The sequence below is a fragment of the Puma concolor genome, chromosome B2 (genome assembly GCF_028749965.1).
Source record: "Puma concolor isolate L17-30 chromosome B2, mPumCon1.1.hap2, whole genome shotgun sequence".
Classification (NCBI taxonomy): Eukaryota; Metazoa; Chordata; class Mammalia; order Carnivora; family Felidae; genus Puma; species Puma concolor.
The window spans coordinates 17,836,171-17,850,385 of record NC_141671.1 but is presented as its reverse complement, the minus strand read 5'-3'; the positions used below and the strand labels follow the sequence as shown (position 1 = coordinate 17,850,385).

The window sequence follows — 14,215 nt, the reverse complement described above, 5'->3', positions numbered from 1 at the left end:
AATGGAAAAGGACATTAAAATGAGGCTAGAATTCTCAGGCCGCCTCTCTGGCTCCTTGTTTTTCACCTTCCACCCACTTGACGGCCAGCGTTTCCCAAGGCTCTGCTCGGCTCTGTTCGTCCCTCATCCTTTGACAGGATCGTTCCGCCCCGTGGCCTCTGTGCCGCCTGTGTGTGAGTTGTGAGCCTGGCTGAGTTGCCCTCCCTGGGTCCCAGTCCCTCCCTGGGTCCCAGTCCCGCGTTTCTGACCACCTCCCGGGCCTCCTTCCTCGGCTGAGCTGAGCTGGGCAGCAGACTACGTGTTAACACACAGGACTGGGTGTTGGGAGACCCAAGGTCTCTCCCTGGACCTGTCGGCCATGAAATGCTGCGTAAGTTGCTTAAATGTCCTGACACACAGTTCCCTTATCTGTACTTCCTGTGCAGGCATACCCCAGCGGATAACAGAGTGCATCAAACGCACCGACCTCTGTCTATGCTCCGAGGAAGCTGCAACACTTTCCATAAATATGAGATGTGTTAGTTGCTTGCCAAACTGAATTATCGTACCTTCTTACTGGCTCTCCTTTGCGGACTACCTCATTTTTAGCACAGTCCCCTAAATATGGAATCCTTAGACTTATCTTTGAGGTGTTTTTTTCCTTTCACTTTTTTTTTTTTTTTAATTTTTTTTTTCAACATTTATTTATTTTTGGGACAGAGAGAGACAGAGCATGAACGGGGGAGGGGCAGAGAGAGAGGGAGACACAGAATCAGAAACAGGCTCCAGGCTCTGAGCCATCAGCCCAGAGCCTGACGCGGGGCTCGAACTCATGGACCGCGAGATCGTGACCTGGCTGAAGTCGGACGCTTAACCGACTGCGCCACCCAGGCGCCCCACTTTTTTTTTTTTTTTTTAAATAATCTCTATGTCCAGCACAGGGCTCGAACTCACGAGATCAAGAGTCAAGTGTTCTACCAACTAAGCCAGCCACGTGCCCCTGGAATCCTTAGACTTATCTTTAACTATCGCCTTTCCTTCCTCTCGTTCACTCTCTCAGAAAGACTAGTTTTTCCCCTTTGGTTTGCCCTTCTTGTTTTATTCCAATAAATACACGCACACCCCTTTTGGGCTGCTCTGTCACTTACCCCTTTTGTAGGAGGGATGTCATAGACGCCTTGAGGTTTTATTTCTCCCACTGGAACTGAAAACACAGGGACTTTGACTGATGATGGAGGGATGTCATATACCTGAAGAGAAACACTTGAGTTACCCAGAACAGAAATGTCGCATACTTGTCATTTTTTACACTACTGAGCCTTTCCTTATGGATTTATTTGCCAGGTTATGTACACCCTGGCTCTTTAACTGCATTCTACGTGATAAGAGGTTGATGGAATTTTGCTTTTTATATTTCATAATTTTCGACCCAGATCGCATATAAAAATGACATTACGTGAAATATCGACACTGTACGTTCAACTGTGGTTTAAAATTTACACTTCCTGAAACAAAATGATAAGCAATAAAAGCTTTGTCAAGTAAAAGCCTATCAGGACTTCCTGATAAAGCAAATCCAGAAAACATAATTTATTAAAAAAAATTTTTTAATGTTTATTTTTGAGAAAGAGAGAGAGAGAGAGACAAGAATGTGAGCGGGGGAGGGGCAGAGAGAAAGGGAGACATAGAATCCCAAAGCAGGCTCCAGGCTCTGAGCTGTCCGCACAGAACCCAACGTGGGGCTTGAACTCACGAACTGTGAGATCATGACGTGAGCAGAAGTCAGATGCTTAAATGACTGAGCCACCCCGGCGCCCCCAGAAAACATAATTTACATAACATTGGCTAAAATGGCTTCTGGATGGGTGAACTTAATAATTCTTCACGTGAAACACACCTAATCTGTGAACTTCCCTTTGCTCTGTAGCTTTGAAGGAATACCACCCTGAAGTGGTCTCCTCTGCTGGTGACCATGGCCCTGCTACATACCCCTTGAGTGGTGTGGGAAGGAGGGATGTCGTAGATATCCTTTTGGTATCTGGTCGGGTACTCATACACGTAGCCTTGGCCTGTTCTCACGGGGGTTATCACCTGTGGGCAAGAAGACACAGAGGTGTAAACTTCCAAGCCCCCGTCCTAGTATATCTCTTAGCCTCCTAACCAGGCACTCCTCCCTCACCTCTCCCCCATAAACAAAGAATGGAAGACAGAAAAGGAAGGAGACAAGGAGACATCAAGTCAGAACACTTTTAAATCCCCTCTTGAATCCCAGCAAAGAACAAATCCCTGAAATAGCTCCAACCCTCTTCCTCATGGTGACAAATCATCTCAAAGTAGGTCAAAGTCTCAATTCCCAGGATGCAACTTAAGGGAGAATCATTTTTAAATTATGAAGGTCCTAGATCATCTCTTTGGAGCACCAAAACCACAGATAATGGAAAAAAAAGGTGCACTTTTTTTTTTTAAAGGCTCTGAAACTATTTGTAAAGTGAATAATGCAAATAGAGAGTTCAGCTACTTAAAATTCCTCTCATACCTTCCCCAGGATGCCTCTTCATGTGACATTATTATTATTATAACTAAAATTCCATAGGTCACTAGAGCACTTTTATGAAAGTAACACTCAGACAGTGGTGCTCTCAGAAGCCTCCAGGAACTTTCAATCTAACCTTTGAAACAAATGACAGATGGACCTGTGAGCCACTCGGAACAGAGGTCATGTCTCTAATCATTTTCTTGTTTCCACCAGGGAAGCAGCCATCCCAGACAGTACCTATGTCCAAGGGATGTGGGAAGTCAAACACACTCATCACAACTGTGGCATCTGGAACCAATGCCAGTGAAAGGAATCTCGCCCGACAGGCTGGGATTTTCGTATCTACAGCCTTCCTTGTGTCCTAAGCAAGGGTAGAGAAATTATTTTTGAACTTCAACTCATTTGGAAGCCTATTTAGTCCCCCAAGGGCTTCTAAATTACCAGGGTCTTGTTTCTGCCTAACCGCGCCCCCCCCCAACCCCGAATGACTAATAGCGCCCACCTTAGCATCACCCATGATGGTTTTTTTAGAACACTTCGTAAATTAGGGTGAGTTGGTTCTTCCCTAAGAAACCATCATCTTTTATCCTTTCTCTAATGTGAACATTTCTGGCATCAGGCTGCCTACAAAACTATGTGAAAAATGCTCGCGTTCATCTTATGCTGAAGTGGGTGGAACTCAGCCAAATGCATCAATACCCTTCTCCCCGGGGAGCTCTAAGACGCTTAAATCCTGGTGTTTGCAGTTGATTACTGCTCTTGATGAAGGTAAAGGGGATTAGTACACAGTCACCGTCCCATCAAATCTCTCCGCCGCCTTGGGTTTTAAAACAGGAATCTATTGCTTTAAGGCTTGTTGGCATGGAGCATACAGAACCATTTATAGAGTGGCCACTGTATTGTGCATAGCAAATCTTCCTCTTAAAAGCGGCATGCCCTTTGCTCAAGAAAAACACACTGTGTTCCTAGTGCCCTTATATGATTTTTTTCCCCCACTCACTATTGTCCAGGAGAGAAATGAAGTATCTTCTTGGAGTCTATCTCATCAGCCTCTCTATTTATAGCTCTCTATTTTGGCTTTGTAATAGAACCTGTGCAACAACACAGCTTTTGTTCAGTCTGAAAGTTTCTCAGAGTGGATTCTGCCCAAGGTTGCCAAGATAGTAATAATGCTAATGGAAAACCAAGGCTGGTTATGCTGAAGGCCAGCTGCGTGGTTCCATCTTTAGTTTAAAGATGGGAAGGGGGAGCTGGGAGATAGAGGGGGTGGTGGTGCCGGCGTCTGAAAATAGTCCTGGGTGAAATGTAAACGTATGGCAAGACGTCGGAAAGGCAGGGTCATAGACAAAGCTTTTCCTTGCCTCTGTGGATTTTCCCTGGCAGTGAGCATTAGTGCTTCCCGGTTTTTAACATCTCACTTCCTGACAAATGTCACAGAACCTCAACTCGCTCTCTCTTTCTCATTTAGAGGATGCCTGTGGTCATCTGGTTTTTAAAAACTTTGCATTCCAAACCAGTCATTTGCCTTGTTTATGCATTAAAAGAAACAGATGGTGAAAACCACAGGGGGAAGAAGCCAACAAAATACAATCTCTCCCCCCATTCCAGCATTCCCCATGGTACCATCTAATTCACACCGGTCCACAAATAGCCTTTAAATGGGACCCGCGTTCTGCATCTGGTCGGACACATCCACGGCATACCGCGACCCACTCTGTGACGTCTGCAGGAACGAGGAGCTGGAAGTCTTCTACTTTTGGACACTGTCCTCCTCAACCCATTGCTTGGGCGACTTTGATGCCAATTGTGTGTTCTCTCCTCGGAGGAAAGTGCTGACTGTTCTGTACCTTACAAAGTATCCAGTTTTGTGGTCATAAGACCTTTTCTTCCCGCTTGACACAGTACAAAAAAAAAAAAAAAAAAAAAAAAAAAACCTTTCTAGGGCCCCAGAATTACTGAACCTCAGCTTAGGAGGAACACCAAGGTCTAGCTAAGAGGATGTGAATTTCGGAGGCACACTCCTGGGCATTTGCACGGCAAGGCTTTGATGGACAATGGGCACAAAGGGCACATCAAAACTATTTTCCTCAATGACATTAAGTCAGGCTTTTCGTTTCCTTTTTTTCCTCCGTCAGTTTTTCTTTTGTGCATTCCTTTTATTCTGCGCATTTATCTCTAGTCACAAGGGCTTAGCCTCGGGAGCTACCCAATCGACCCCTTAGTTCCTTAGAGTTGATGCAAACGGGGCTAAAAGGGGGAATCCTGGGGCTCTCTGACAATGGCTACCGCTACCCCCTTTCCGATGATCTTGGCAGAGGATTTGCATTTCCCAACTACGAATTTTCTGCCCCATGAGGAATCTGACAGCTTCTCAGCTGTTAGTACTCCGTTCTTGTCAACTAACTGAAGAGTCTGAAGGTGGACGCTTTGAGAAGAGTTCTGAGGCAGAGAAGAAGGGGCAGATGTCAACAGTTAGGAAAGGAATAGCCCGTTTAATAAATCTCCCAGGCCGGGGCCTAGCGGGGTGGTATCCAAAGTCCAGGGACTGGGGTTAGGGTAACTCTCCAATGAATGTGCTTTGCATAAAAACAAGCAAACACACAGGGCACACCCCACCCCACATTTTGACCCGTTGGATTCACACCGTTTTCAGCATCAGATCCTGGGCGCCAAGAGCTGCTTTCAGAGATGCTGTAAATAACCTCCAGGTCTCATAATTTTGAGAGCCACGCATGCTGACGTTTTAGAGCAGAGGAGCCTGTGTTTGGGGTGGCAGCAAGGGCCAGGGATCACTAACAACCAGCACGTGTGAGTCAGCGAGCTGGAAGAGGGGTCCTTGGGCAGCACCACTCACACCTGACAGCCTTTAGCGTGGGCTTATTACTACCCCTGTAGCCAACGAGGGCCTCACACTTAGATACCTGCGGGGCTGAGCAGGTGCGGTGAAGGAAGAAACAGGCTGGGATTCTGTGCTGGGGAGACAGAACTCACGCCCTCCGGATGGAAAGCGGCCATTGCTTGGCTCCCGCCAACCGCCACCCTGAAAAAATGCACCCCAGGTTGCCGAGTCTCTCGAATTTTCAGGAGAAGCCGGAAATCTGGATTTTTTTTTTTTTTTTAACGTGAAATCCGATTTCCAGAATTGGCTCAAATATTTCAAGCGGCGTCTTGGCCAAGCTAACCATATCTCTGGCCCCCAGGGGGCCGCTCTTGCCTTCATCTGTGTATTTCTGCCATCCTCCCTTTAATATCTTGAAAGCCTCTGAGCGCAGGGCCCAAAAAGCTCCTCACGGACTCCATGCCTCGGCAAGACGGAACCACACCGTTTCGTACACGTGCCCTGCGTGTCGAACCTCTGTGCCTTCACCCACGCTGTATCTTCGTGCCAGGTGTTCTCTTCCTTTCCTCATGTTCAAATTTTATTCAACCTTCAAGGCTAAGCTGAGTGTCTCTCCCATCAGGGCTTTCCAGACGGACATAATACCTCCCTCCTGAGAACTCCCCAAGCATGTTATCCATGCCTCTCCTAATGGTACTTATCACTCGTGGTCTGTTTCATGGCACCTCATTTCCTCTCTCAGCACCGTGGAGACTGTAGGGCCTAGTACAGGGCCTTGACTACAGCAGGCCTTGGATAAATGCATTGGCTGAAGATATTAACAAACTACAGGAAAACTCGAGGCTTTTCTTAAGCAAGATGGTGTGGCACTGGCCAGGGCAGAAAACAAGGTCTGCCTGTATGGGATAAGGTTGGTGTCCAGGTGAGTCAGCTGGAGGATGAGTGGGACTCATGGGATAAGGGGCAGAGCTGGCTGGATCAGCCATGCAGTAACGTCAGGCAAGTGAAGAAGCCAAAAAAGCTGAGTGAATCTTAGATCCAATCGAGAAATCAGAAACCATGGAAGAATGATCGCCTACACCACTGCTTGGTACAAACCACAACTGGAGGCCAACAAGGACTGCTAGCTGGTTTCCTTTTCCGCGGTCTAGAGCCCATGTGTGACATGAATATCTGCGTTCTTCTCAGCCACATGCTAGAAACATATGGCGGGTGGGGGGGGGGGAGGTCTGGCAAAAAGAAATCAAAACAAACTCTGCATTTTACCTTAATATTGGAAGGAAAATACAATGGAAAGGAACAGGACTTCTGACATGTGTCACGAGAAGCTGAGTGTCAAAGGCCATGGCCACGCTAGGTCTTTGGCTCCTTGAAAGAAGGATTGGATCTGATGGGGGGAGTGACTGAGAATATAAGCTGGACTCAGGCAGGCTGGCTCTCGCACACGTGAGAGCATGACCAAGGCATCTGTCCATTCGAAGCCGGTTTCCTTATTAGTAGAATGGAAATAATAATACTTATAGCCTATTAGTGTATTAAATGCGATCAAGGACATAAGGTATCCGGCATAGAGTAAACCCCTTAAGCCTTAGTTGTTTTTATTATAATTGTCACCTGGATTAGACAGATTCCACTTTTGGACTTAAATTGTGGACCAGGGAATTCAGATCAATCATCCTACTGAACACAGCTTTTAAAAAAATGAGGAAAAGATACTAAAAATCTTCTTAATAGCATTAAAGCACTACAAGATAGTAAAGAGTTATCAGGTCCAAATTTGGGAGTAGAGAAGGAACTCATAGAGGTAAGCCCCAATTTTTTTTTTAAGTTTATTTATTTTTGAAAGAGGGAGAGAGTGGATGCATGTGTGCATGCACAAACCAGGGGAGGGCAGAGAGAGGGAGAGAGAGAATTCCAAGCAGGTTCTACGCTGTCCGTGAGGAGCCTGACGCAGGGCTCTATCTCACCAACAGTGAGATCGTGACCTGAGCCAAAATCAACCGTTGGATGCTGAAGTGGCCCCAGAGGTAAGCCCAAATTTTGAGGCTGCTTTTTTTCCTGGTGGCATTTGTTGATCTGGGACAGGCGTCGGAGAGGCCACAGTGTGTCTTTTCACTGCTTCTTTGGGTGAGGGGGGTATCAGACTCTAGGGCTCACCAAGAATGAGACTCTGTTACCCATCCCCACTTTGGGTTGGGATCCTAAGGGCTGCATGTAAAAGTCAGAGTTAACCCAGAAGGGAACCCACCCTTGCACCAGCTGAAGCCAGGTTTTCACTCACTGGGGTTGGTAAGAACATTTCAAAGCCTGAAATTAGATTTATGTGTGGCTGTGAGGCTGGCAGAAGGAAAGAAAATCCTGTCTGGAATTAGAGAACATCTTTATGGGCTTTCAATTATTTCTTACAAATATTTAAAAATACAATGTCCACTATGCAAAGATAACCAGGAATACAGGAGACGAGACAATGGAAGAAGAGAAACAACAGAGGATTCTTGCTTTCTTCCTTATATGATGAGGATGTGGTCTGTGTCTTAGTGATCACAGACTTCGAGGCTGTTTGCTTTCACAGTGTCTTATGATTAAACCACGGGAGCAAACAAGATTTAATCATTTAGATATAAGTCAAATAGAAATAAATTAATCTTTACAAAGCATAGAGTGTTCCTAGTGAGGTCTATGAGGCAATGGGAATTTCAAATCAAAGCAGTAAGGGACAAGAGACTTTGGTTCTTGATGACCATCAGTAGATTTACTTGGGTGACCATTTTACTGTGGTCATATCAGTATTGTCATTGTCACAGTTATCACCATAACAGCCCAAGACACTTCAGTGGAGAACCCCAGGAGAAAACACGCTTTATGAGACTTCGAAATAAACCTACTATCCAAGAGAAACATGGAGGTCCCAAACCCAGGACACCTTATTGAATTTTTCTTCAGACAAGGTCTTTTCAGTGGAAGATCACAAGCCGGGTTTATCAAGAGGATCTCACCAAGAAGTAGGGCACATTCCCAACTGGAATGTCTAGAAGAAAACACTTTCTCTCAGAACAACTCCTGCTCACATGATATCAATGGGGCCAAGGTCTCAGCAAGTCTCCTTGGGCATCCACTCTACCCCCAGAAAGGGGAGCCAGGTGGCAGGTGCCTGGGAGTGGGGCATAGGTGCTGTGGAGGCACTGGGGTGAGGGAGATGTTAGCTTCTCAGCTGCAGGCCACCAGTTCATTGGCACGCCATGGGAGGCGGGAGGGAACAAGCTGTGCCAATCATGAAGGCAGACCCTCCTCTCCCTGAGAATCCTATGGGAGCCGATTAATAGGGTCTCAGTTCCTGCCACGTTCTGCCATGCTTCCTTCTGACGCCAGCCCTACCGCTCACCACTTATGACAACTTCTCATCTCTCTCCTCCAACACTCAACCCTGTTTTGTTTCCTTCCCTCCTGCCATGCTACCGGCAACCATAAGGAAGAACAGAAACAGTGCAAAGGAAGCGGAAAAATCCGACCGTTTGACAGAAAGAATTGCGTGGAATAGATGAGAGACTGAGATAGGATGGGGAGGAGCACAGGTGAACTGTTCTGGAGTATTATTACCAATATTATTGCTCATGCTTCTACATTTGAGAGATGCCTGTTTCAAAAGCTACAAAAATCACAAAAATGTAATTTTGTATAGCTTTAACAGAATTTTCTTTTTCTTTTTCACCTTTTCTTTTTGAAATGTTTATTTATTTGAGACAGAGAGTGAGCATGGGAGGGCAGAGAGAGAGGGAGACACAGAATGAGAAGCAGGCTCCAGGCTCTGAGCCGTCCGCACAGTCCAACGCGGGGCTTGAACTCACGGACCGTGAGATCATGACCTGAGCTGAAGTCGGATGCCTAACTGACTGAGCCACCCAGGTTCCCCAACTTTAACAGAATTTTTAAAGAATAACAGGAAATCCCGCGTGGAAGGGGAGGGAGGCATCTTTTGTAACTGTCCTAGTTGCTGTGTCCCATGATTTAATTCTCTGGGTCTAAGTCTCTACATTCCAAAGCAACATCAGCAATGGCCAGAATGACACAATCCTTTCTCCTGATATCCAGATAATGCCTTGAAAATTGACCAGTGGAGTTTTCCCATCAATCTAGCAGAGCAGGAACGTGTGGAACGGGCTCCTGGTGTTCCGCCCCAGGGCCTAGTCAAGAACTAGGCAACCCAGGTGGTGCTCAGGAAATATAATGAGTAATCGAGGAGAAGTTAAAAAGTACGGCTGTGCCATAGTAATTACACTACAGATTTATAACTTCACCGTTAACAGTACCTGAGATTGTCTGAATTCAAAAGTAGGCCTCACCAATTAGCAGTCAGCCATTTGCATTTTTTCTCTTTGTTTTGGCTTATGTGGAAAGTAAAATTAGATTGCTTCCTTTCGAGCTCTAATCTCCCCGAGCCCCCTGTTTTATTTATACTATCTCTGGGTTTCATGCATTAACGAGAGTATTTAGATTTCTAAGACTGCTTGCTGGAAAGGACTTCTTTCACGTAAATGCCCTTAAAAAGCATGAACAGAACCACCACAGTATTTATGAGATCTTATAACCACCTCTTTGTCTTAAAGCCCATGAACTGTGTGACCCTTTCCCTTTAAAGAAAACCCTTAGGAAGAGAAACATCACTATTGTCACTGCCTGCCCATTAGAAGTTGGATCCAGGTTTCCGAAAGTGCAAAGTTATAGAGGTCTGTCTGTTTAAAATCCAAGGTTACTCGTTTCTTTTCTATGACGGGAGGAAAGACCACATGTTGCCTCCACTGGATTTATTAATTCTCTATAAATTCTCTCTGCCCAGCTTGGGTGTAGCAGTGAGCTCATTTATTATTCACACAGCAACAATATAATGAAAACGCAGTCTGGCCTTAAAACTACCCCCTCATGGGCCAAGTGCACAGTTTACCCTTCCTAAGGCTTCTCTCGTGCTCATGGAGGTTTCTTCCCCTCTGTATTTGGGCGGTGATTTACTTTCCTTTAAAGGCATCTCGACATCTGATTTTATGCGAGAACCAAGCCTTTTGCGAGCCAGTCTACATCACGGCCAGTGTCTTTTTCCAAATGAGGAGAAAGTCACAACCGAAGGCTCAGAAGTGGAACGGGGCTCTTGGGTCACTTTCATTGGACACAGCATTTAGGAGGCAAAACACTCAATGGAAACAGTGCCCCGATTGTCAAGCCTCTAGCATGCCTCCCCTGCTGCTTTCTGGAAGCTCTTTGTGCAGCAAGTGCTAAAGCAATATTTAGTTATGGAGTGACCAAGCGCCAAAGAGCAGCTAGAAGCATTTAACGTGAAAGGACATGGTGGGAAGTGACGTCGGGGCTCCTCAGGGGCTGAGGTCTTCCTCTGGACAAAGCCGAACGTGACCCATGACAGAGCTGGGTGCCACATTCATTTTTTATATGCCGCGGACTGAAATGCTCTTTGAGAACTGTAACGGCATGGGCATTCTGATTCTTTTGATGTCCAAATAAATGCAACAGGCCACTGAGCACTAAATCTAGATTTTGAAATGCATTTTATTTATTTTATTTTTTTAATTTTTTTTAATATTTATTTATTTATTTTTGAGAGACAGAGTGAGACAAAGTGAGACTGGAGGAGGGGCAGAGGGAGAGGGAGACACAGGATTGGAAACAGGCTCCAGGCTCTGAGCTGTCAGCACAGAGCCTGATGCGGGGCTCAAAACCGCAGACTGTGAGATCATGACCTGAGCCGAAGTCGGACGCTCAACTGACTGAGCCACCCAGGCGCCCCTGAAATGCATTTTAGAGAGATCCTCATAGACCGCCCTGAAGAGGATGTGATTATGGAAAGGGATCAAGGCATGAGAATTTCTAGACCCAAATGCCTAGCGCTCTCGGTTCCTCCCACGGCTTCACTGGGAGACAAGATGCAGTGGCTGATGGAACAAACCACGCACATGGCAGAACTTGGTTCTGCGGCAGGGATGTCGCTTCGAGAGACACCTGACCCACCAAGGGCCTCTGCCTTATTCGAGAAGATTAAACACAGGAAAATGGGAAGAAAATGACAAGGTCTAGGATGAAACACTCTCTTAGCTTTTGGTAGCAAAGCAGGGAAGAGAGTTCTCCTTAACAAGACGCTCTCTGGAAATGTTCCCACGCAGGGGGACAGGGTGAGAACTCTGATTCTCCCTGGCTCAGCATACCCCGACCCTCCCTCCTGTGTTCCACCTGTTCCCTGCCTTCTATCGCCACAGCTCAATCTTCTAGAGGTGACTGTGATTTCTAGATGGGAAGGTGGACTGCCTCCTACAGGAAGAGTAAAAAGATTGGCCAAAACGTAGGGAGTCAGCTCGAAATTTGTATCAGTGCCTGCGTGTCTTGTTTTTGTTGTTGTTTTGTGTTGTGTTTTAAAGAATCTTGAGGTCAAGTCATTTTATTAAACTTTTCAAGTGACTCTGGGAAAGAATCAGATAAGGGTATCTGGATCATAAAATTTTAGCAAAAACCATTAGAGACAATTCAACCCTACTCCCCATTTCACAGTTCAGGGAACTGAAGTTCAGAGAGGTTATTCAGACGGTTAATGACAGCAAAGTAAATGAGAACCTGGTTGGCTGGGCACATACTGCTTTTCTCAGTGTTCCTGTTGCTTACATTAGCAAGACAGATTAGAAATTTACTAGGAATTTAGTACTTTCCCAATTTCACAAAGAAACTCACTTCCTTGCTTGAGAAGCAAAACTTGAAATCTGGGTATCTTAAATTTTGGGGGGTCCCCTTTCCCTGGAAAGACCATTCTGGGAGATTTAACTATACAGCAGTCTCCCCTCATCCCTTGTGAATGTGTTCCAAGACCTCCCCCCCCCCAGTACCAGTGGGTGCCTGAAACCATGGTTAGTACCGAGCCCTATATATATACTATGTTTTTCCTGTACATACATATCTATGATAAAGTTTAATTTATCAATTTGGCATAGTCAGAGATTAACAACAACAATAACAAAATAGAACAATTATAATGATATGCTATAATAAAAGTTATGTGAGTGTGGTCTCCTTCTCTCAGAATATTCCTATTGTACTGTACGCACCCTTCTGAGAATGACGTGAGATGATAAAATGCCTACGTGAAGAGATGTCAGGTGAGGGGAATGTCAGTACGTGACAAGGAGGATCATTTACTTCTGGACTGTGATTGACCATGGGTAACAGAAATCGTGAGAGCAAAACAGTGGATAAATGGGGACAATTGTGTCTGGTTACATGAAGTCCTCCATTTGGACCAATTTGAAGTCATGTGACAAGGTGGTATTTCCAATGAGAGAGAAAGCCAGCACAGCAATGTTCTCGGTGGTACCACGGTCTTTACATCCCCTTAATCATCTGCTCAGGACTTCTGGATCAGCCTGCCATGAAACTGACCACTATACCTGGGTGGTGGGAATTTCCCACCTTCCTAAACCCACATTCCCTCAGCACGGAGGCTACTCTCCAGATCTGGGATGGGAGCCTTCCGAAGTGCCTTTCATTCTTCCTGGCCCAATGGATGCTGTTTAGCACCCAGGATTCTGATGAGGTGGAACTGCTGATAAAGTGTCCTAAACATGCCTTCCTATTTTAGGGCTGGGCAACATTAACCATTAGCTGGACAGATGTGAGTTCAAATATCAATGCTGCCTCTTACTAGAGGGACGTTCTTCAACAAGTTAACTAACCTCTCAGACTTCAGATTCCTCCCCTGTAAAATGAGGTCATAATGAACATCTTATGAGGCTATTGAGAAGATCAGATGAGATTATGGATATAAGGTCCCTAACATGGAGCCAGGGCTCCAGGGCACTTTTGGGTTACCCGCACTTTAGTTCTACAACCACCTTGAAAAATGAGCCACTTGATAGCATGCTAAAGGCCATGCAGTCAGTTGGTGGTGCATTTGAAAATAAATAGCTATTCTGATAAATAATTGGTTTAAGCACACTCTGCTTTAAGAAAACCAAATAAAATTTACTCCAATAAATCAGATGTGATTATGGCATTGCCAAAGATTCTTTGCTTCAAGAATGGACCTTCTCTGGAGTCCCTTTAAACAGAGGATTCCTTGGTACTCTACAGATATTACTGGAGTTACATAGAACCTTTAGAGGAGACACATTGTCCTAAGTGAGTCACACCCTGACTCCTTCAACAGGAGCAGCATACCTCTCTAGAAGTGTCCCTTGACAACTGGGTGGGTGGCACTCTTGAGAAGCAAGTGTACTTCTGATGGCATCTAGCTTTTTCCACAAGGCACCCACACAAGGATGTTATTTTTTAAGTTTATTTATTTATTTTGAGAGAGAGAGAGAGAGCAGGGAAGGGGCAGAGAGAGAGGGAGAGAGAGAGAGAGAGAGAGAGAATCCCAAGCAAGTTCCTATCTGTACAGAGCCTGACACGGGGCTTGATCTCGCGAACTATGAGATCATGACCTGAGCTGAAACCAAGAGTGGGACGCTTAACTGACTGAGCCACCGAGGCACCCCAACATAAGCCTGCTTTTATTTTATTTTATTTTTTTTTTAATTTTTTTTTTCAACGTTTATTTATTTTTGGGACAGAGAGAGACAGAGCATGAACGGGGGAGGGGCAGAGAGAGAGGGAGACACAGAATCGGAAGCAGGCTCCAGGCTCTGAGCCATCAGCCCAGAGCCCGACGCGGGGCTCGAACTCACGGACCGCGAGATCGTGACCTGGCTGAAGTCGGACGCCTAACCGACTGCGCCACCCAGGCGCCCCATAAGCCTGCTTTTAAAGATGCGTTCAACCAATATTAAGTCTCGGTTTTATCATCAAATCAAATAAACAAATGCATTCTTTCCTCT

The 14,215-nt window shown here is 45.6% G+C and overlaps 1 protein-coding gene and 1 long non-coding RNA gene across 6 annotated transcripts in view; one reads left to right on the top strand and one right to left on the bottom strand.

Annotated features, from left to right (window-relative positions):
• NEDD9 (neural precursor cell expressed, developmentally down-regulated 9) overlaps positions 1 to 14,215 on the bottom strand; it is a 185,407-nt gene that overhangs the window by 7,090 nt on the left and 164,102 nt on the right. For all 5 annotated transcript variants that reach the window (XM_086706290.1, XM_086706288.1, XM_086706291.1 and 2 more), the window contains 2 exons: positions 1,969 to 2,070; positions 1,128 to 1,229 (listed from right to left, as the gene is read on the bottom strand). In XM_086706290.1, the coding sequence (XP_086562416.1) occupies positions 1,128 to 1,229; positions 1,969 to 2,070 (204 nt within the window). The remainder of the gene's footprint in view (positions 1 to 1,127; positions 1,230 to 1,968; positions 2,071 to 14,215) is intronic.
• Positions 1 to 14,215, top strand: part of LOC147580772 (uncharacterized) — a 33,536-nt gene that overhangs the window by 18,245 nt on the left and 1,076 nt on the right. The window lies entirely within an intron of this gene.